Below are 21,759 nucleotides of genomic sequence, written 5' to 3'. Positions count from 1 at the left end.
AGGGAGTTCTAGAGATTCTGAAGTCTCAAAATGGGGTCACTGTGAAAAAACACTTACAAAATAATGCCTCCAGCATGTAAAGATAGGTGCTTCAGAATCAGTTTATGATAAACTATTTTCCTAACTGCAGTCATGACCAGCAAGATAGTCACTGACTGGTTGGTGAGGCCAGCTGCTCTGTAATCATTTGTTCTTTTTGGATGCAGCAGTAACGTGCATCATCCTTCCCAATGAATTTTCCCTTGTCAATTTTGGAAAGTGCTTTAAATCGTTTCAACTTTCCACATGAATAATCTTTTGATGCAAGCTTGAATCTGTGGGTGTCCTGGTATAGAGTGGACAAACCTGTTGCTGAACTATTAACAGTTTTGCACTTGGCATTGTTATCACTTCAAAGTTAGGAGCAAGACCAAATCTTGTTATTGGAAATACACAGTGGTGTAATGTTAAACCATCAAGTAATTCCAAATTAATGAAGCTTGACAGAATTCAACAAGATTTGAAAGATGAGGAAGCTTCTAGTTTTTAAATTAATCAGATTTAGTTTTAAATTTTTGTTTAGTCACGTGAACTGGAGATGTCTGTTTATTGGCGTGACTGGCGTTCCCTCTGTGCTGTGAAATTTCTTCGGTTAGAAGATTTCCTAGATAATCAACGGCATGGAATGTGCTTGTACCTAGAGCCACTGGGTACGCTCTTTGCAGAGGTATGGATTATCCAAAATTCTAACTTCGTTTGCTCCTGTATTTGTATCATGTGTGAAATATTCAACTGTGTTTTCCAGGTAACTTTTTACAATCCAGTTATTGAAAGAAGACCAAAACTTCAAAGACAGAAGAAAATCTTCCCAAAACAGCAAGGTAACCATTCCAATCCAAGTATGGACTGTTTGGTTGATAAAATTGTTGAAAAGTGGATGCCACTAGCATAGAAATCTGTTCACATGAGTTAAGATAAGTCATACAAGATCTTTGCAACAAGTTGATCAACAGCTATCTTGTTCACACTCCCTTTTCTCATCACTGTAGGCAAAACATTCCTTCGAGCCCCTCAGATGAATATTAATATTGCCACATGGGGGCGATTGGTGAGAAAAGCTGTTCCAACTGTAAATAATTCTGGCACCTTCAGCCCCCCACCCTCTATCCCTGCTGCAGTGCCAGCAGTTTCTCACTCGGAAAGAAAAGATTCAACGAGGTGCGTATTCTGTTTTGAAATAGTTTTAAAGAATATCTGTGGAAAAGAATGAATTTTTCTATGTTGTAGAACTGATTTTTTTTTTCTTTATTTAAAGAAGAACTTTGATCAAGAGGTTCCAAAATTTCTACGGAGTCAACTGAAACTTGATTACCTGGGGGTGGTGTTTTTTTTTGAGAAATGGGATAAACTCAGTTTCGCTTTTTAAGTCCATCTTCATGGTTTTGAGCAACTCATGTCCACAAGGAGAAGTCCAAAGCAGCATTATTTAATGCGAATGCCCGTTTAGTTACTCTTCCTTTGCCTAATTTTTGGTTATAAGCCATCCATGTTATTTTGTTAGGCAGATTTGGTTTGACTTAAAGTTGTACCTGGTGCTGCAGTCCAAACCGTTTTCTCTGTTCAGCGTGATCTTGGGGGGGGGGAAACAGATGTTGCACATTGTGCGTCACTGAGTTTTCCAGACATTTTATATCTGTTGGGGTTATAATTGAGCATATTGTCTTCAAAGCATGCCTTGTTTTGAGGAGTGGGAGAAATTTCATGCAAGTATTCAGCTGTAGCTGAATCTTCTTATTCTTCCAAAAGATGTGGGCTTCACTGGCTATGCTAGCATTTATTTCCCATCTTAAATTGACTTTGTGAAGCTGGTGGTTAGGTACTTCATGAACAGCTGTGGCCTGTGATGTTGATATACCACTGTGCTGCTGGGCATTTCCAGATTTTTGACCCAACAACACTGAACAAGTGGTTCAAAAGTCAAATCAAGATGGTGTGCATCTTAAGGGAGAACTTAGAAATGGTGCCGTTACTGTGCATTTGCTGTCCTTGTCCTTCTGAGTAATAGAGTTCGCGTGCTTATATGGTGCTGTTGAAAGAACCTTAGTGAGTTACTGCAGTGCATCTTTCATATGGTAATACTGCTGTCACTGGATTGGATTGGTGCCAGTCAAGCAGGAATCTTTGCACTGGATGGTGTAAAGTTGCTTGAGTGTTGTTGGAGCAGCACTCATTCAGGCAATTGGGATTATTCCATTTGGTGGACATGTGGTAGAGAGTTAAAAAGTGAATTACTCGTTGCAGGACGCATAGCCTTCAAACGGCTCTGTAGTCACAGTATTAATATGACTTGTTCAACTTCTGGTCTGTGGTTAGCTGCATCCCTCTTTGCCCCATCTCTGTTGTTCCAGTAATTAGGCATTCTCTAGGTTTTCTGGATCAAACTAAAACCGATCCAGAGAAATCTCTCAATACGTTGTGGGACCTTGCTATCTGCAAATTGGTTGCTATATTTAAAGTACTGCAGAAGCTGGAAATCCAACAAAACCAGATTGCTGGAAAAGCTCAGCAGGTCTGGCAGCATCTGTGGAGAGATATCAATTAATGTTTTGGGTCCAGTGACCCTTCCTAAGAACTGATTGTAGTTAGGAAAATGTTGGTTGTTATGCAGTAGATAGGGTTGGTGGGGTTAAGCAGTAAATGATCGGTGGAGATGGAGCCTAAAGAGAGGGAACAGTTGGACAGACAAAGGAGTAGATAATGATCAGCCTGGGTAAATGGCCATTAATGGGGACTATTACTGGCTGACAGTGGGTTGAATGTAAAAGCGGACCTTGTGATAATTAAGTCCGGTCTGAGGGGTTTGGAATAAGGACGTGGGAGAAGGTGTCTCAAGCGCTAAGTCGTTGGACTTGATTTTTGAGACCAGAAGGCTATAGAGTTCCCGAATGCATAATGAGGTGCAGTTCTTCTAGCTTGCGTTCAGCTTTGCAAGAACACTGAGACACAGATCTTGGCCAGGGAATAAGGTGGTGTGTTGAAGTGATTGCTATATTTATCACATTACATTTTTCGAGTATAGTTACTGGCTTAATTAGCTCTGAAATTATTTGGGACATCTTACTGATGAGTGCTGTATAAAAGGCAGGTTGCAGGTGATTTCTGCAGTAGTTTGAATTTTGAGGGGAATAAAATAATGCAAAAGAAATGATATTTACTAAAGGCAAGTCACAAGCAAAATTTGCTTTGCATTAGTTAGGCTTGCAGTGCAAACATGTCAGCCAATTCTTTGACATTGTAGGGCACGACTGTAGCCTGCGAGCTCACATTTAACTATTCTGCAAATTCTTGGTGATTCTACATACAGAGAAAGGAGTGCAGCAGAAGGTCATGTGGTGCCTCAATTCTTAAATATCAGTTGATCCCCAGCTATAATAGCTTTTTGTAGCCAGAGGTTTGATTTGCACTACCCTTTGTGTGAAGAAGCACTTCCTGACCCCTCGCCCCTCAGCAGCATTAGCTGTGTTTATGACTCCTTGTTTTGGGGTTCCACTGCCATAGCTGGTTACTAGAGGAAATGGTTTCTGCCTGTCCATGTAGCCTGTGAACCACTTTCAAACCTCTCGATTGAACACTGCTCGATCTTTTAAACTCGAGTGTTAAAAATGTTCTCCGTTCTTTTGTGTGGTAAAAATGCTGTGCAAATTAAAGCTATTTCTATAACTGTTGCTTCTGCTTAGACTCTGGTCTTGAGATTTTGTAAAGCTGGAGAATTCACAGCTTGGGCAGTATCCCTGGAGTCAAAAGCTCCAGTTTCTCACCTCTTTCAAGTTTTTTGAGCTTTTTAGCTGCATGCATGGGCTCTCATTTCCATCGTGTGATCTGGCTATTTGCACCTCTGACCAGTTCTACAGAGTTGGATCCAGTTAGTGTTGTACGAAGAGTCTAATTTAGCCATTAGATTTCTGCAGTGCACTTAATGAATTTAAAGCCTCATGAAATTAACTGAAGGATTTGCTATTTAAACTTGAATTTATGTATTAATGCTTTACAGCGATCTACCAGTAACAAAACTAGAATTTGAACCAGAACCACCACCTGCTCCTCCAAGAGCTTCATCTCTTGGAGAAAATGGCGGGACCACAACAGAAGTAAGAATTCCAGATAATGTACAGGTATGAACATGAAATACTGACAATGTTAAATGTAATGATGCTGAAGTTTTTCTTGTGTTCTTTTACAATTGTGCTATTGAAGAGAAATTCAAAATTGAATCCTAGTCTGCTGTTCAGAGTGCTGCTTTGCCTTTTTGTTTATGCCATTAGGACTCCTACGCTGTAAGGACTCTTCCTGTTGAGTGATACAAAATAATACAACAAAGAATTACAGTTTCACTGCCTGTTATGAATGGAAATATTGTAGTGGGACATAGTCAGTGTCCATTGTTCTTGAAAGAAAGGTTTCTATTGTTCTCATGGAGGCTTTCCACAGGAGGTCTGTTTCCAGACTGCCTCAAGCCACCAGATTTAAATCACAGTGAACAGAAAGAACCACAGAGCCATCAGTGTGTATATTTCAAATAAATGTGAATTTACAAGACTGGCTTTTGCACAAAGATGTAGGTCATAGTGACCATACAAATTGTAAAGACGCAGTATTTTAAAATGGGTGTTCCTAAATCGATAACATGCTCTGATTACAACAATAGGTTAGCCAATAACACATAATTAAATTAGTGTGGGATAATGAGTGAACTGTGTTACTTTAATGTAAAGAGCACTTTAATCACCATGGTTTTGGTGGGGGAGAGGGGAGGAGGATGGAGGTTGCTGTCGATGACAGCTAAGTGATCTGAAATAGAATCAATTCTGAATTACAGCATGGAAATAAAACTGTTCAGCTCATTGTTTCTGTTTCTGCTTCTGTTTCAGTTCCAGTTCTTTGAATGTGCAGTTGTGCTTAGTCTTATCTGTTTTTAGCTGTTTGCACTCTCAAGAACCTGCCCAGCTTACTTTTATGAATCTCAAAATCATAGAATACCTACAGTGTGGAAACACGCTTTTTGGCCTAACAATTCCACACTGACCCTTAGAGCATCTCACCCAGACCCATCCCCCAATAACCCACCTAAGCTACAGATCCCTGAACACTGATTATTCATATCATCCACTTCCAGCGATCTTTGGAGTTAGTCTTCCAGGTCTCAACTGGGTAGAAAAAAAAAATTAATCTTCCCTCTAAATATTTTGCTAATGATTTTAAATCTCTGACCTCTGGTTATTGATCACTCGCCAAAGGGAATCGTTTTTCTCTGGGCTGTCAAAATCTCTCCTCATCTTGTAAACCAAGGTTTACATCACTTTTTAGCTATGTGTTCCCAAGGAGAGCTCACCATTGCTTTTGAATTAGGAAATCGTTCTACCTTAATGGCAAGTTAAAATTTTCTTGAGGGGATTGTGTCTTGTGATGCTAACATTATAATTTGGAATTTTTTTTTGTGATGGACTTGCTATATTGCAAAATCTGTTCGTTTAATTTTACTGCTTATGCCTCAAAATAAAAATGCTCTAATTCTGTTTTTCTCCCTTTTTTTTAAATATAGGAAGCACTCTCAACTTTTGATTTCCTAAATGATAGAAACAATATTGTTTCTAAGGTAGAGAACAATATAATTTCTGTGTCAGAGATACCCCACCCAGAGCTAGAGTTTCGAACACTCCCACAGTCAGAAGACAAACGGTATAGTAATTAACTTTCTCTATATATTTTAAGAGTTCATGGATTTGAAGAAATATTAAGTAGTCACTACTGTGTAAACAACTTAACCACGACTGAGTATTAAGACTGATTACAATGAAATCTTTCATCTTTTAACTCTTCAGAATACAGCCAAGATTCCAGTTCAGTCTTCTGGACTTCAGGTGTGTTGCTGTACTTGGCAGGGGTCACTTTGGAAAGGTAATCCTACATTGAGAAATGGTATGTCTATGTTGTTGCTTTGAACTGATGTGGTGAAGTTAATATTTGACTTTCAATCCATACAAAAATGTAGGTTCTTCTTTCCGAGTACAAAGTCACTGGTGAAATGTTTGCTATCAAAGCCTTGAAGAAAGGGGATATTGTGGCCCGTGATGAGGTAGACAGGTAAGATTCTAGGAACCGTATGTTGTCAGAATGTTTTCTGTAGCCTATGAATTTATTTTGTTAACTTCAGGACCTTGATTTTATTTCAATTGCAATCAGTGCACTACTGGTAGCCAACCAAGTTGAGAAGAAAAGCCATGCTCATGAGGTAGCTTCTAATGAACCAAATGAGCAATAGGAAAGCCAGTCGGCAACTGATTCTTCCATGCCCGTAGCAGTGTAGTGTCATCCTCTTGGCAGGAGAGACGGATGTTTAAGGTTGCATTTTTAACTTTGCGATTATAGATATGTCTTGCCTATAAGCAGATATTTCCCTGTTTCTTATCCATGTTCCTACTCATAGATTATAGCAGCAGGTTTGGATCAAATTTAGAAAGTAATATTTAATTTAAAGCAAGTCGCTTTTACGGAGCATCACTTTAGTTCCATACATAGTTTTTTAAAACTATAGCATTGGCAATGTTGTCAGATTCAATAGTAAATTTTGTCTACTTTAACTACTTTTGGAATTGCATTCATTGCTGGAGTGTAAAACCTAATTGTATTGTTTTGTTTCCACTCCTGTCTGCAGCCTTATGTGTGAAAAGAGAATTTTTGAGACTGTGAACAGTGTCAGACATCCGTTTTTGGTCAATCTCTTTGCCTGTTTTCAGACGAAAGATCATGTGTGTTTTGTAATGGAATATGCTCCTGGTGGGGATTTGATGATGCACATTCATGCTGATGTTTTCTCTGAACCCAGGGCTGTGTAAGTATTAACTGGTGCTTATACTCATAACACATGTTTATGTAAGTAACAATGCTGATCTGCGTAGAGTACCTGACTCCCTTTGGCTCCGTACTTAACACCATTTTAAATTTCTGAACGATGTTAGAAATGTTGAATGTAAATCCTTGCTGCAATATTGATTCCTACAATTTCAATAAATGCATTTTGATGTTTATCTTTTTGCCACTGGTTAACAACACTGAAAACAGAAATAATTATGACAGTAACCAAATCAGTGCCTCTTGTGTTAATACTATTTTCCTGCTGATTTGTTAGAATGGCATGAGCTGTTTTCTTACCAACTTGTGTCCTTTAATCACAATGAAAACAGATAAAGTGTGATTTATTTTTGTTGGTGTCTCTGGGACTTTTAATGGGGCAAATATTTGTCATGTTTACTTAGAAAGTGACTGTACTTCAAAAATAATTAAAAGCCTGAACAGTTAATAAATTTAGGAGTGTTAAATGAGTTGTGTTTACAACTTTAGTTTTTAGTCTGCTTCTACATGAAGTCTGAGAATTATTATTAGCTTGCTTCTATGATACTTTAGAGTTCTGGATTTCTGTGTTTTAAATTCATTTATAACACTGTGGTCTTGCCTACATTAAAGAGATCATATTGTTCAAGAAATTACCACCATTTCTAGCTGCACAACTAGGGAAGAGCAGCATATAGTGAGACTCACACCCTGTGAAAGAACATTTATGTCTTTCGCAGGAAATGTTCTTTCACAGCGCATTCTTCTTGCCTTGAGGAATTCCAAAGGTGTGTGTTTTCTTTACAACTAAGTAATTGTTTGCAAATAATCCAATTTTATAATGTTTTGCAAGATACGTGCTATTTGCCTGGTTTTTTTTGGTTAATATCACCTTTCTGGTTAAATGATGCTGTATTTAATGTGTCATTGACTTAATGTGCCAAGGCTCAGAAATTCATTATCTCAGCCTGACCATTTGGGACAAGGGAGGAACTGGAAGACTAAGCAGTTCTAGTTACCCTGTCATAAGGGAAAAATTGGCTTTGGAGGGGAGTGCAGCATGGATCTAAAAGAATGATAACTTTGTGCGCCCGGGAAAATTTCAAGGAAGAATAATGTAAACTAAGGGGCTGTATTCCCTGAAATTCAGAAGTTATATTTGGTTAGAATTTTCACAATATTACAGGAAGGAGATGGAGCAAGTGAAGAGAAACACTTCTGCCTGCCTTGCAGGATTGAAATTAGGAAACACTTCAACAGTCAGAGCGATGGAACTTTTGAACCCGTTTCTAGAAACGGCAAATGATACTCGGCAAAGTGATTTAAAATCTGAGGTTGGTTAACATAACCATTAACACAGTTGATCAAGTTATGAGCAAAAGTTGATATTTAGATTTAGGTTGTAGATTGGCTTTGATCCCGTTGTGAGACAGTGCTGACTTTGGGTAAATGGCCGCTTGTTTCTCTGTAAATAGATTCTAGTTTGTCTCTTGCAATTTCCTTGCAGACTGTGGTCTGGTTGAAACCTTGAAACTTGGAGCCTGAGGAGACTAGATAGCTAGTCTGCTGCATTAGCAGAGCTGGTGGGAGGCAAGAGAAAATACCTCAAAGTTATACATTTTTCACTTTCCACAGGTGATATGCTAAGTAAAAAATACAATTATAATTTCAGCTTTTTAATATTAATCAACTTAATTTCTGTGTGACAGGTTTTATGCTGCTTGTGTGGTTCTTGGTTTGCAGTATTTGCACGAACACAAGATAGTTTATAGGTATGTATCTGTTCACTAATGGTCTGCTTTTAAATTTCATTTCTGCTAAAAGAATAGTGACATCATGTATTGGCACCAATTATGGTGTGATGCACACTACAACAATTAATTGCTCACTTGCAGCAATGTTATTGAATCACCTGCTAATCATTGAAAGGGACACTATGACTGCAGGCTGTACTTGTGGAGTATGCAAATGTTAATATTCATGGAGTGTACAAGGAAATGCTTTTTTAAAAAAAAAGCTCTTTCTTCCTGGATGAGGCTTTGTAAAGTTTTAACAGCTAAACAATATACTAAAAGAGCTGTATAGTTAAGAGGCCCAACATGTCTGAGAAGGAAACTCTTGAAGCAAATCATATGTAAGGTTACCAAAATTACCACCTGTTAATGCACAGTTGCCACATGCATTAACTTCTGAAATCAGTTTAAAAACTTAGAAAGGATATTCAAAGAGGATTGAAAGAATAGTGTCACCTGGAGGAGATTGGATGATATCTTTTGAATTAGTTTTAAGATTGCTGGCTAATAAATTCGTTCTCATCTAATTTCAAATATAAATTACTCACTCATTTGCCCCTCGCCGCCCCCTCTGCAACTCCTACCCCCAGAACGTGGAGGAGCAATGATCGGATTTGGAAGTTTTCAAAATACTAATTTGCTTTGATACAATAGATGAGGAGGAACTGTTTCCAGTGACTCTGGTATAACACAAAATGACTTTTCCTGAAGCAGGTTCTAAACAGGAGCATTCAAAAAAATAATTGTATGAATGCTTCATTACAAATTGGTTTGGGGATTGGATGGGACAAATTGGTTAGCCATGTCACACAGCTGGTATAGGTGTGATAATAGGAACTGCAGATGCTGGACAATCTGAGATAACAAGTTGTGGAGCTGGATGAACACAGCAGGCCACGCAGCATCTTAGGAGCAGGAAAGCTGACGTTTCGGGCCTGGACCTTTCTTCAGAAATGGGGGAGGGGAAGAGGGTTCCGAAATGAATAGGGAGAGAGGGGAGTTGGATCGAAGATGGATAGAGGAGAAGATAGGTGAAGAGGAGACAGACCGGTCAGAGAGGTGGGGGATGGATCCTCTAAAGTTGAGTGTAGGTAGGGAGGGGAAAGGTCAGTCCAGGGAGGATGGACAAGTCAAGGTGGTGGGAAGAGGTTAGTAGGTAGGAATTGGGGGTGCGGCTTGAGGTTGGAGGAAGGGATGAGCTGGTGAGGGAGGAGGTATGGGGGCAGATGTAGCGCTTCCTGCGGTTGCAAGGGAAGGTGGTGGGGCTGGAGGGGATCCTCCTGCAAAAGTGCCATCCCCTGTTCCCAATTCCTTTTGCCTCCACCACATCTGCTGCCACGATAGTCCACTCACGTACATCTGATGTTCTCATTTTTCAAGGACCGCACCCCACACCCCCCAACAGTGGTCAAGAACGCCCTCGACTGAGTTTCCCGCAATTCCCGCAACTCATCCCTCCGTGTCCCTGCAATAACAACAACCAAAAATGAATCCCCCTCCGTCCTCTCATACCACCCCACCAAGCTCTGAATCTGACGCATCATCCTCCGACACTACCGACCCCACCACATTTTTCCCTCCCCGCCCGTGTCTGCTTTCTGGAGGGACCACTCTCTGTGACTCCCTCATCTGCTCCACACTTCCCTCCAACCCCACCACACCCAGCACTTTTCCCTGCAACCGCAGGAAGTGCTGCACCTACCCCCACACCTCCTCCCTCACGCCCATCCCAGGCCTCAAGAAGACTTTCCACATCAAGCAGAGGTTCATGTGCACATCTGATGTGGTATACTGCATCTGCTGTACCAGTTGTGGCGGCCTCTACATCGGGGAAACCAAGCAGAGGCCTGGGGACCGCTTTGCAGAACACCTACGCTCGGTTCGCAATAAACAACTGCACCTCGCAGTCATGAACCATTTCCACTCCCCCTCCCTTGCTCAGACGACATGGCCATCCTGGGCCTCCTGCAGTACCACCTGATGATGCCACCTGAAGTTTGCAGGAACAGCAACTCATATTCCGCTTGAGAACCCTGCAGCCCAATGGTATCAATGTGGATTTCACTCTCCCCTCCCCCCACTGCATCCCAAAACCAGCCCAGCTCGTCTCCACCTCCCTAACCTGTTCTTCCTCTCACCTAACCCCTCCTCCCACTTCAAGCCACACCTCCATTTCCTACTTACTAACCTCATCCTGCCCCCTTGACCTCTCCATCCTGCCCAGACTGACCTATCCCCTCCCCACCTATACTCTCTTCTCCACCTATCTTCTCCTCTATCCATCTTCAGTCCGTCTCCCCCCACTGGTAAAAGACACACTGTTCACCATGAAGTCAAGATTATCTGCAAGCTTTGCCATGCCTAAAGGATATTGGGATGCAGTGGGGGATGGGGATATTTTGAAGTTTACAACTGCACCTCCCAGTCGCGAACCATTTTAACTCCCCCCTCCCCCCTCCCCATTCCTTAGATGACATGTCCATCATGGGCCTTGTGCAGTGCCACAAGGATGCCCCCTGAAGGTTGCAGGCGCAGCAACTCCTATTTTGCATGGCAACCCTGCAGCCCAATGGTATCAATGTGGATTTCACAAGCTTCAAAATCTCCCCTCCCCCCACTGCATCCCAAAACCAGCCCAGCTTGTCCCTACCTCCTTAACCTGTTCTTCCTCTCACCTATCCCCCCCTCTCACCTCAAGCTGCACCTCCATTCCCTACCTCCTAACCTCATCCTGCCCCCTTGACCTGCCTGTCCTCCCTGGACTGACTATCTCCTCCCTAGCTCCCCATCTACACTCACCTCTACTGGCTCCATCACCATCTCTTTAACTTGCCTGTCTCCTCTATCCTCGATCAGCCTTTCCATCTCCCTATTTATTTCAGAACCCTCTTTCCCCCTCCCCCATTTCTGATGAAGGGTCTAGGCCCGAAACATCAGCTTTTGTGCTCCTAGGATGCTGCTTGGCCTGCTGTGTTCATCCAGCTGCACACCTTGGTAGCTGGTACAGTCCCACTGAAAGAGTGGTTGCCTTCCGTGCTGTACTCTCCAATGGTTCTATGACATTTGAAGAGAAGTACAGCACAGGAACAGATCCTTCAGCTCTCCAAGCCTATGCCGATCATTGTGCCTTAATTAATCTAACAAAAACAAACCCCCTGCTCTAATTCAGTCTGTAACCCTCAGTTCCATCTCTATTCATGTAATCATCCAGAGGCCTCTTAAATGTCGCCAACATGTCTGCTTCAACCACCCATTCTGGCTGTGTATTCCAGACTCCTACCACTCAGTGACAAACTCTGTTGCACATCTCCCTTAAACTTTCACACTCTCTGGCCTTGAGCCTGTGCTACCTTGTAATTGAAAATGCAACCCTGGGGAAAATCCTCTGACTATCCACCCTGTCTATTTTGTGGACCTCCTATCAGGTCTCCTCTCAGCTGCTGTCTTTCCAGTGAAAACAGTCCTGGTTAGTTTTTTTAATATAACCTTTCCTCATAGCTGGTGCCCTTGAGACCAGGTGACATTGTGGTAAACCTTTTTCTGCACTCTCTCCAAAGCTTCCATGCCCCTCTGGTAGTATGACAATCAAAACTGCACACAGTACTCCAGATATGGCCTAACACGGGTTTTCTGTAGCTGCAACATGGCTTGTCAACTCTTAGATTCCATGTCCCAGTCAATGAAGTCGAGCATTCGATGTGTCTTCTCCATCACCTTGGCCACCTGTGTTGCCATATTTGGGGAACTATGGACCTGCATGCTCAGATCCATCTGTATGTTAATTTAGTCCTGGATATCGTCCTTCAAGGCTGTGCGGTGGTGAGTATGGGCCTGAATGGCGTTACTGTGTCTCCAGTTACTGCTAGCTAAGATTTATACTCCCAAGTACAGCATAATAAAATTGCAGCCTTTGTATCTTGCTCTCAATAACCTTGATGGTTATGATTAGAAATGGATTAGAGTAATTGGTCCCTATATAGTTTGGAACTGTACATGAGTTGATTATGATATTCTTCTTCCAGGGATTTAAAGCTAGATAACCTGTTGCTGGATAGTGATGGCTACGTCAAGATTGCTGACTTTGGCCTTTGTAAGGAGGGTAGGTGTTGAAATTCTCAGTGTTCACTAGAAAATCCTAATTGCTTGTACATGTATTGTCCTGTTATTCTGTCTGAATTCTAGCACAGTTATTGCTATAGACCAACAGTGAGATGCCTTCCGTTTACAATCGACATACTGAAAGCCGTTTAAAGCTTGTCTAGCTGTCAACTCATGTGAATCCACTTCCCACATTATTCATTTTATCATATGCCATTAAAGGCTGCATCACTTTAAATTTTCTTATTTAAATTCAAGATTAAAATTGGCTAATCTCCCGATTACTTATTTCAGGTATGGGTTTTGGAGATCGAACAAGCACATTTTGCGGCACCCCTGAATTTCTTGCTCCGGAAGTACTGACGGAAACCTCGTACACAAGGGCAGTGGATTGGTGGGGACTTGGTGTCCTTATCTATGAAATGTTGGTTGGTGAGGTGAGTATGAGACAACGGAGTGACTCTTGTATTATTTGTACCAAATTAAAACAATAAAAATCAATTTTTTTTCTTCTTGTCAGTCACCATTTCCTGGGGATGATGAAGAAGAAGTGTTTGATAGCATCGTAAACGATGAAGTACGATATCCAAGATTCTTATCTACAGATTCTATCTCCATCATGAGAAGGGTATGTCTCAAGCAAAAGTTAAGTTTGTTTTACCAATTTGTCTGCTTTGTAGCTCAGTCAAATGCATTCAGTTCTAGCCCCACTTCCCTTTAGATTGCAGGGGCTGTATTCTTAAATTATTTCATCCTTGAATTTGCCTTTTTCGACATTTATATTTCTCGAATGTGGGCTAATCAAATTGAATGGGAAGTAAAATTAGCGTTACTTTGTAATCATACCTATGCATAAAGAAACTGGGGGCTCTTATAGTGCTGTGACAATGTCCCTGCCATGAGCCAGGAAGTCCATGTTCAAGTCCTGTCTGCTTCAGAGATATGTAACAATGTCTCATATTAGAACATATCCAAAATAAGAGAGGAATATTTAAAGATGCGTTTATTGAATTTCATTCATATATAAAGTTTTCAGCGTCAAGAGTGCAGATGAAGGCCATTTAGTCTGTCAGGTCTGCATTCATCCTCCAAAAAGCATCTCACCCAGAATTGAAGCCTAGCAATGTGAAGCAGCAATGCTAACCATAAGCCACCATGCTGCCCCTACCAATTTCTTTGATACTTGTATTTAGCTTAGTTGTAACTTGACTGCACAATTCAATTACTCACTTATAAATCCATTCATGTTTTGCAGATGTAATTTACATTTCCATCATGCTTCTGAAATATATAATTGTATATTCAGCCAAGTAGTGTGAATTGATGGTTTTCGGGGCGCAACATTTGATGTTTTGAATTGATACTGCCCTTAAATTTGTTGTTGTGAAATGTCAGCCTGCATTTGATTTGTCAGACATGAGATCTTTCCTGTATTTTAGTAAATCTTTGCAGTTGGTCAGTCAACACTTTTTTAATGTCAGGAAAGTTTACTCTAGGCAAAAAAAAATTGTACCCGACCTTAAGATATTGTCTTGAGCCAAACTACCCTTTCTGAAGTTGTGATTGTTGCTATACCTGTGTAAAATTAGTGCATTATGTGGTATAGGTGTTTCCCTCTGATCCTCGGTAAATAGCTTCTAAAACAATAGCTCCTTTTAACCAATTAATTAACTGCATCCTGGCCTTGCTACTAAAGGCATGTGGTGTACTAACTAAAGCGGAGTTTATTAATGCAGCTTTTCAGAAGAGTGGTAGGGCTGAACCATTATTGAAGAGTGATTCCTCAAGAAGATGCAGAATATTATCTACTCCCATAAATGTGCCCCCATCAGGAGAGAGAGCCTGAAGTATTATTTTTGAGGTTACCAGGATTCCTGCAGTTTCGAGATACTTGTACAGGGATCGTTGTACTAGTGGATTCAAGGAAAGTATTCCTTCACTGTGGAGAAACTGAAAGATATTTTGCATATCATCTTATGTACCTATTTGATGCAAATAAATTGAGTTGTACATTCAAACCTAGGGAGCTCGGGGTTTTAATATTAACAAATCTAAAACTATTTGTGTAGCAGGGCCCGTGAAATACTTTGAATCATGTAAACTTTCTTGCCATGAGTTTTTGCTTTAAAAACAGTTTTGTATATGCAAGGATGGTTCACTCCTGTTAACGACTTCAAATTTGTAATGTAATGGCAACTAAGAGGCAGCAGAGTGCAATCAGTAAAATATGTAAAATATGAATTCATCTGTGTTGAATAGGGACCATTTGGACCATGGAATGTTGAATCTCATTTGGTTGTAATTTGCAAATGTAAATGTGTTACTTCTATATGTGCACCATTGTAGATGCTTTGCAAAGGATACAGATAAACATTAATTAGCATTACTGTTGTTACTGCTAGCTCCTGAGGAGGAATCCAGAACGACGCCTGGGAGCAAGTGAAAGGGATGCAGAAGATGTAAAGAAACAATCATTCTTTAGAGTAGGTGTTCATGTTTTAATTATTTTTGGAGGGTGGCTAGGGTATCTGTCAAATGTGAACAAAGCCAATGGTTCAGATGATTGATATTTTTTTATGCAACTTTCACAAATTAATTCTAATAGTAGCAAATATTGTTTAAAAAAGGTATGTGGGGAAGAGCTCTTCTTTATTACATTATGAGTGAGAAGGGAAGAGTTTTTTAAAAACAAAACATTAAAAAACTGCGGCTGTTGTAAATCAAACAAAAAACAAGTTGCTGGAAGAACTGCGCAGGTGTGGCAGCACCTGTGGAGAGAAATCGGTTACTGTTTATGGTCAAGTGACCCTTCCTCAGCTGGGGAGGGTCACTTAACCTGAAACATTAACACTGATTTCTCTCCACCGATTCTGCCACACCTGAGCTTTTCAAGCGACTTCTGTTTGTGTATATGGGAGGAGGCTGTCTGGTCACAACATGAATTTTTTAACCCTGTTCCTGATATGGCCAATTATCAGCTTTGTCTACATTGACTAAAAATAAAAAGATACATCAACCAAGTTTCTTTAACAAACGCAACATTTTTGGTTTATTATAACAAAACGCATTCAATGATACAAAAATGGTTAACACACTTAGTTTATAATACAAATTCATGTTGGAACCCTTCTAAGCAACCCAAAACGCACACCCCTGTACAGGGAAGAAAGTGGATTTCTGTCCGCAGAGATTCAACTTAGAGGGGTGGTTAATTTTGGCTAAATCTTAAATCTTGAAGGTCACGAATGTGGATTTTCAGACAACTGTCAGTCTAACATTCTGGTGCACTAAGACAAATGTCCACAAAAACAAGTTGATTTTCTGGGTTTTTAGCTGATGCATCTTGCTCAGGAAGCATTGTGTTGAGAATTCTTCTGTGCCCTCTACAGGACAGATTGGAACATTGCTCCAGGCACCACAGTGAGCCCATAACAAGATATTTTTGAGGAAACAGGAGAATTTAGCTGGCCAGCTCTTCCCAGGCCGGCCACCAACTGAAAATTCTGAATGTTCTCCAAAGGAGAAGTTGCAGCCTGATGGCCATATATGATAGCTCTGCAGTAAACAAGAAGTTATTGCAAGATATGAAACAACTGCAAAATTCATTGTTTTAAGAAAATGTTCCACTGCCCTTTCATTTGAGGTTTTTTGTTAGTAAGTTCAGTTAGAGTACCTGTATCTACAGTCTACTAAACTCAAGCCCACAGATGTGGAGTATGATTTTTTTAATAAAAATCGTAACTCACCAAACAGTTAAAATAGAAGCCAACCCTTGTAGAGGAAACCAAATAGCTTTGGTAAGAATAAATGACGTTTGTGTCATGGGTACCCTAGTAAGCCTTAAAATCTCAGTGACCCAGAAAGTTTTCCTCCCATTTGTATCCTGAAGGCAAATTGGAATGAAATTTTAAACAGCAAAAGATAAAGACTTCAGGCTTTAGGTAAACTATATAAAAGATGCTTATGCTGAAGTTTCATTGTCATTGCCACACAGCTATAGCTCTGAAGTGATTCTGGAGCTCAGCCTGTGGCTCCTGTGCTTTGGTATTTTCATGGTCTTAAGGGAAGCTGTGTTTTCACATTTAATTACTGAAACAGAATCACTGTGGATGGGAAATTTCATCAGACTCTGGACATTGGTTAAGATGAAGCGGTCAAGAATTATCAGTCCCACAACTGACAGGCTCAAAGCTGGGTAGACTTGTGACCTTTTTTAAAACTCGGTGCAGTCTTGTGGCATATATCAATTATATTATGAGACCTGTCTGTTAACTGTAAAATTTGCTTGACTTTAATACCCTCCCTTTTTTTTTAAACAGGTTGTTGATTGGATTGCGTTGTTAGCAAAGAAGGTAAAGCCCCCATTCCAGCCCATAATTCAAGACCGAGAAGATGTCAGTAACTTTGACGAAGAGTTTACCTCAGAGGCACCAGTTCTTACACCACCACGAGAACCAAGGGTTCTGGTCGATGCGGAACAAGGAATGTTCAAGGAGTTTGATTACATAGCAGATTGGTGTTAAATGCAACAAGAACATTTTTATGGTGTAGAAACTGTGAATTTATAGCTGACTGTAGCTTACAGCAATGCCCTCTTTGGGACAAATGATGGATACTTTCCAGCCTCTTACTGCAGTCTGTGCCATCTGTAGTCCTCCAAATTCATTCATGCAATTGAAGCTCCCTGAAAGAACAACAGCACAGTGAGAAGTGGCAACTTTGAATCATTCACCTCCAAGACCATTGGGAAAGCTTTTGTTTTGTCCTGTATTTGTATTGTTGATTTCTTCGGCAGTGCGCAATCAGGCCAATGCCAAGAAATCCCAGTGTAAATTTGCACTGTTAGTTCTTGGCAAATGCGCTATAGAAACTCATCGTACTATAGCCTGCTCACTTTATAAATGTGGTGATTATTGCCTTAATTAGGAGAGGGTGTTGTTAGAATCATTCCTTTGGCTGAATTGAGAACTATTTTCTCTCTGCCACATTACCACTTCAGTTGGTGGTGCTATCAGCTGATGACACTACAGTATGGTCTCACCTAGCATAAGGCAGCTACTGTCTTGACTGCTGATAATAAAAGTAATTACTGTGTTTGGCCAAACAATGTGCATTTTAAACAAACTGATCACCCTGCACGTTATTTGGTCCCAGATAATGATTTTAAAAGCTAGTTTGATGCCTTACCTTAATGTTGTAAATTTTCATTGTATTTATTGTGTAGAATTGCAATATGCCTTGACATTGAGAGAGCACTAAGTGCTTCCAGGCAGTTTTTTTTTGCAGGTACTGAAAGCCTACCAAAGCCACTTGCCAAACAGTGATGTCACCTCCCTGCTCCTGGAAATTGTATGTAAAACGGTGGGCACAGCCTATTCAATTCACAAAGAGAAGAAAGTCAGTTATTTTTTTAATGTTTTGTCTGTAAGTTTTGGGTCTCTATGTTTGAAGAACTAGCTATTGATGAGATTGTGCTGTTTCTCTCTCTCACTTCTGAAATTTCCATAACCAAAATTATTACTTATGATATACCATGATCAAAGAACACAGGAATTTATAGTTTGTATACTGTTTAGTCAGTGGGTCATTTCTTCTTATCTGCTGTACATGACAACAGTAAGCTCAGCTTCTATGTTTTTATGGAAATGTATATGTGCTGTCAGTGTAAGTTTTGATATAGTATTTTAGTTTACATTCACACAATTTATAGTGTTCACATTTAATGCACGGTGACCATGTGAAAATGTGTTTTTAAAATGTAGCTGATCAGTATGATTTCTAACTGTTGGGCCATCTCTATGCATAGATCATGCTATGACTCGGCTATGCTCTACATACTGTTGATAATGGTTTGTATATTTTAAGTTTAAAGAAACCCCTTTTTATTTGCTAACCGCTGCAGGCTCCATGTCAAAAACTGCACAAATAACAACCATACAGTTCGAACATAAGCTACTGGTTCCCATGCTTCACTGCTTATCCTGTCCTTTATCTCACAAAGATGGCAATAGCAATAAATACTGCAATATTTGAAACAGCAAATGTACATTTTTATAAAGACCAGTACATGTAAATAAGCAGGGTTAATAAATGAAAGTTTTAAATAGTTTTTTTTAAAGTAAACAGCTAGAGAGGTCTGTTTCCAAAGTGTATAGAAAGAAGAAACTTTTTTTTAAAAAAAGAGAAAATTAAATCACTAATGTTAGAAGGCAGGGTGGAAGTACAGAGATAAGCTCAAAAGCACTAATTTTATCTCTGACGATTTTTAAACAAATGTTTTAATCTAATTTCAAATTGAGAATATTTTACATTGTACAATATATATTCATTATAAAGTGGCTGCTTAAGAACTTTTGTAAGAAAATACGAAGGCATGTGTTGGAATGGTACAATACTATGCATTTACGTGTGCCCAGCAGAGTATGTGGTTGAGAAACACTGAAGGGTTTTGCAGTCAGTACGTATAAATGCACAAAATTAAAACATTTTAAGTAGGGCATGTTTGTTCTATTGTCCTCTTTTCGTGTGTACCTGCAATGCAATTGTCTTTAAAATCAGTGTTTTTTTAAAAAATTATTACTCCTTTTTGGTCTGCTGTCGTCATGTAAAGTGGACATTACCCATTGGCTTTCCCAGTAGGAGGAGCCAACTCCGGCTCCCTTGCCAGTTAATTTCCAGTCTCCCTGTTGCCTAATCTCCCAAACACTCCTCAGCTGGACAGAACACATCTGCCCAAGCCTGAGGGTTGATTGTCATTGTCTTTGGAATTTTCTTGCTCAGAAAGCTCTGTCAATGAGCTTATTCAACGCTGAGGTCTGTTGATACTTTGGCACTGAGAGTGAAGCACAGTGGCCATAGGGAGGGAAAGCCAAGTCTGGATAGAAACTCAGTCTTAATGCGAAATATGACTGACTGCTTTTTCGTACATTCATAACTCGGTATCAAACCTGTGGAAGGTTAGAAGATTTCTTACAGCATTCTTGGTGTTACCCACAAACATTCAGAAGAGCTGTGTGATGTACTCATGCAACATGCTAGTATACGTATCGACATCTGAAAAGTTATATCTTGCAAGTTTTCTTTTCATTTTAACTGAAGAAAGCGTTCCTTAATTTCTTTTAATTTTTCAGAATCCAGAAAACTGCTATCATCAAATGCCTACACCAATCTGTGTTTACATTACGCTTACTAAACTGGAAAGTTTGCCTTGGCACTTAAATGTAATCTGACAAATCCACAGTTAGTCAAATGTTGTTATTAGTATAGCTGACTAAAGACTTCTGTAGAATTTGGCTTTTAGTAGATCCTTACAAGAAAGGGAAGCAAGATTTAGAGAAGTGATTTCGTGTCCTTTTAGGCCCACAGCCAAAGACACAGTTACCATTCGAATACCGAATGGATTTTACATTGATTCACAAAACTGAAGTAAGGCCATTCGTCCCAATTAGTCAATGCAGGTGTCTTTACTGCATGCAAACCAAATCCCACTCTACTTTGACCCAGGTCAATTACTATTACCCTCAACATGGATGTATTTTAAGGGGAAACTAGGTGTCTCTTACACTCGTGTGGTGTCAGGGTCCATGTTAATATCATTCTTTGGCTGAAAATGGTTTTCCTGAATTCATTATTTGATTTATTTGTGATCTGGTTTTGGACTCCTTTTCAAATGTAAACATCATTTCTGCAACTGACTTCTTCAACCCTTTTATAACCTTAAAGATCTTTATCAGCCAACCCTTCAGTCCTAGACTTAAGGATTTAGAGGAACTTGAGGGAAAGATTAGTGGTTTTCTGCTATAGGCTAATACTTGCATGACCGTAGCAGGTCACGAGCATTTTGGTGATGCGAAGTGCTATTCTTTCATCTGTGCAATTCAAATTCATGCAGCAAATGAAGGTGTGAACCTTCTAGCAAATTATTGACCCAATTTTACTCAGATTCATGAATGTTCAAATAAACAATCTTTGTTTGCATAACATAAGACCACAGGATGTCACAGTAGCCTTTTGGCCAGTGCAGGCTGTTATGCCATTCACTGGGGTCATTGCTGATCTGATAATCTTCTTTCTTCCTCTTGCCTTTTTCCCCCATTACCATTTATTTGCCTACTGATTTTTAAAAAGAAGTCTTGACAGGTCTGTGGTGAAGAATTCCATCGGTGCACTACCCTCTGAAAGAAAAAATTCCTCCTCATCTTGCTTTAATGGGCAACCCCTTACTGAGAGCCCAGCTTTGTGTCCTTGATTCCCCTACAACTTTGCTCCCCAAAGAGAAATGATTTCTCCATATCTACCCAATCAAGCCTCCTAAAGAACCTTGTATGATTCAAAAAGCTCATTCTTCATTCTTCTAAACTCCAATGAATGCAGGACCAATCTACCCAACTCCTCGTAACTGTTTCTCCAGCAATTTTCCACACAGATTCTACTCACTACAGGTTGCCATCCTGAAAATGCCCTTTTTATCCCAAGGCTTGTCAATTACTTAATGAATTCGCGATACTTAACTAATCCTCTATCCGTGATAAATTACCCCCAATGAGCCATACCATTCCAAGTGAATTTTGGAAACATAATATATTATATCTACTTGTTTCCTTTATTTATCCTACCTGTTACTATCAAAGAATTGTAATGAACTTGTCAGGTATCATTTCACTTCATGAAGCTGTGCTGACTTTGCTGTGTTTATTGTGTATGTCTAAATGCTCTGCTGAGTAATTTTCTCAATGCCACGTATTAAACTATCTGGCCTTTTTGTCTCCCTCACTTTTTGAATACATTTGGTTCTGATATAACACGTGTTTCTTTAACATGAACTGGCTGTAGTGCAACTGAAGAATCTAGACTTTGTAGAAACCAAGCTTTCCTTACCTGTATTAGCTATAACACGATTTCAGCCCTATTAGTTCATATGGCGCCACTGTTAGGTGATTTTCTTATAACATAAGATCACATGAGAACCAGACTAAGTATATTGTGTTGATGATTTCCCTGG

At 39.9% G+C, this 21,759-nt stretch overlaps 1 protein-coding gene across 1 annotated transcript in view; it reads left to right on the top strand.

The window, feature by feature from the left end:
* The window catches only part of LOC125456412 (serine/threonine-protein kinase N2-like), a 116,999-nt gene extending 95,477 nt beyond the window's left edge, over window positions 1-21,522 (top strand). The window contains exons 9-22 of the mRNA XM_059648102.1: window positions 563-706; window positions 785-860; window positions 1,029-1,197; window positions 4,031-4,151; window positions 5,579-5,715; window positions 5,859-5,934; window positions 6,029-6,120; window positions 6,692-6,868; window positions 8,577-8,639; window positions 12,683-12,759; window positions 13,053-13,195; window positions 13,279-13,386; window positions 15,161-15,241; window positions 17,078-21,522. Of these exons, the coding sequence (XP_059504085.1) occupies window positions 563-706; window positions 785-860; window positions 1,029-1,197; window positions 4,031-4,151; window positions 5,579-5,715; window positions 5,859-5,934; window positions 6,029-6,120; window positions 6,692-6,868; window positions 8,577-8,639; window positions 12,683-12,759; window positions 13,053-13,195; window positions 13,279-13,386; window positions 15,161-15,241; window positions 17,078-17,281 (1,668 nt within the window). The 3' untranslated portion in view covers window positions 17,282-21,522. The remainder of the gene's footprint in view (window positions 1-562; window positions 707-784; window positions 861-1,028; window positions 1,198-4,030; window positions 4,152-5,578; window positions 5,716-5,858; window positions 5,935-6,028; window positions 6,121-6,691; window positions 6,869-8,576; window positions 8,640-12,682; window positions 12,760-13,052; window positions 13,196-13,278; window positions 13,387-15,160; window positions 15,242-17,077) is intronic.
* The last annotated feature ends 237 nt before the right edge of the window (window positions 21,523-21,759 follow it).

Source organism: Stegostoma tigrinum, chromosome 8 (assembly GCF_030684315.1).
Source record: "Stegostoma tigrinum isolate sSteTig4 chromosome 8, sSteTig4.hap1, whole genome shotgun sequence".
NCBI classification, from domain to species: domain Eukaryota; kingdom Metazoa; phylum Chordata; class Chondrichthyes; order Orectolobiformes; family Stegostomatidae; genus Stegostoma; species Stegostoma tigrinum.
The sequence above is the reverse complement of the archived record's forward strand: the minus strand, read 5'-3'. Positions and strand labels throughout refer to the sequence as shown.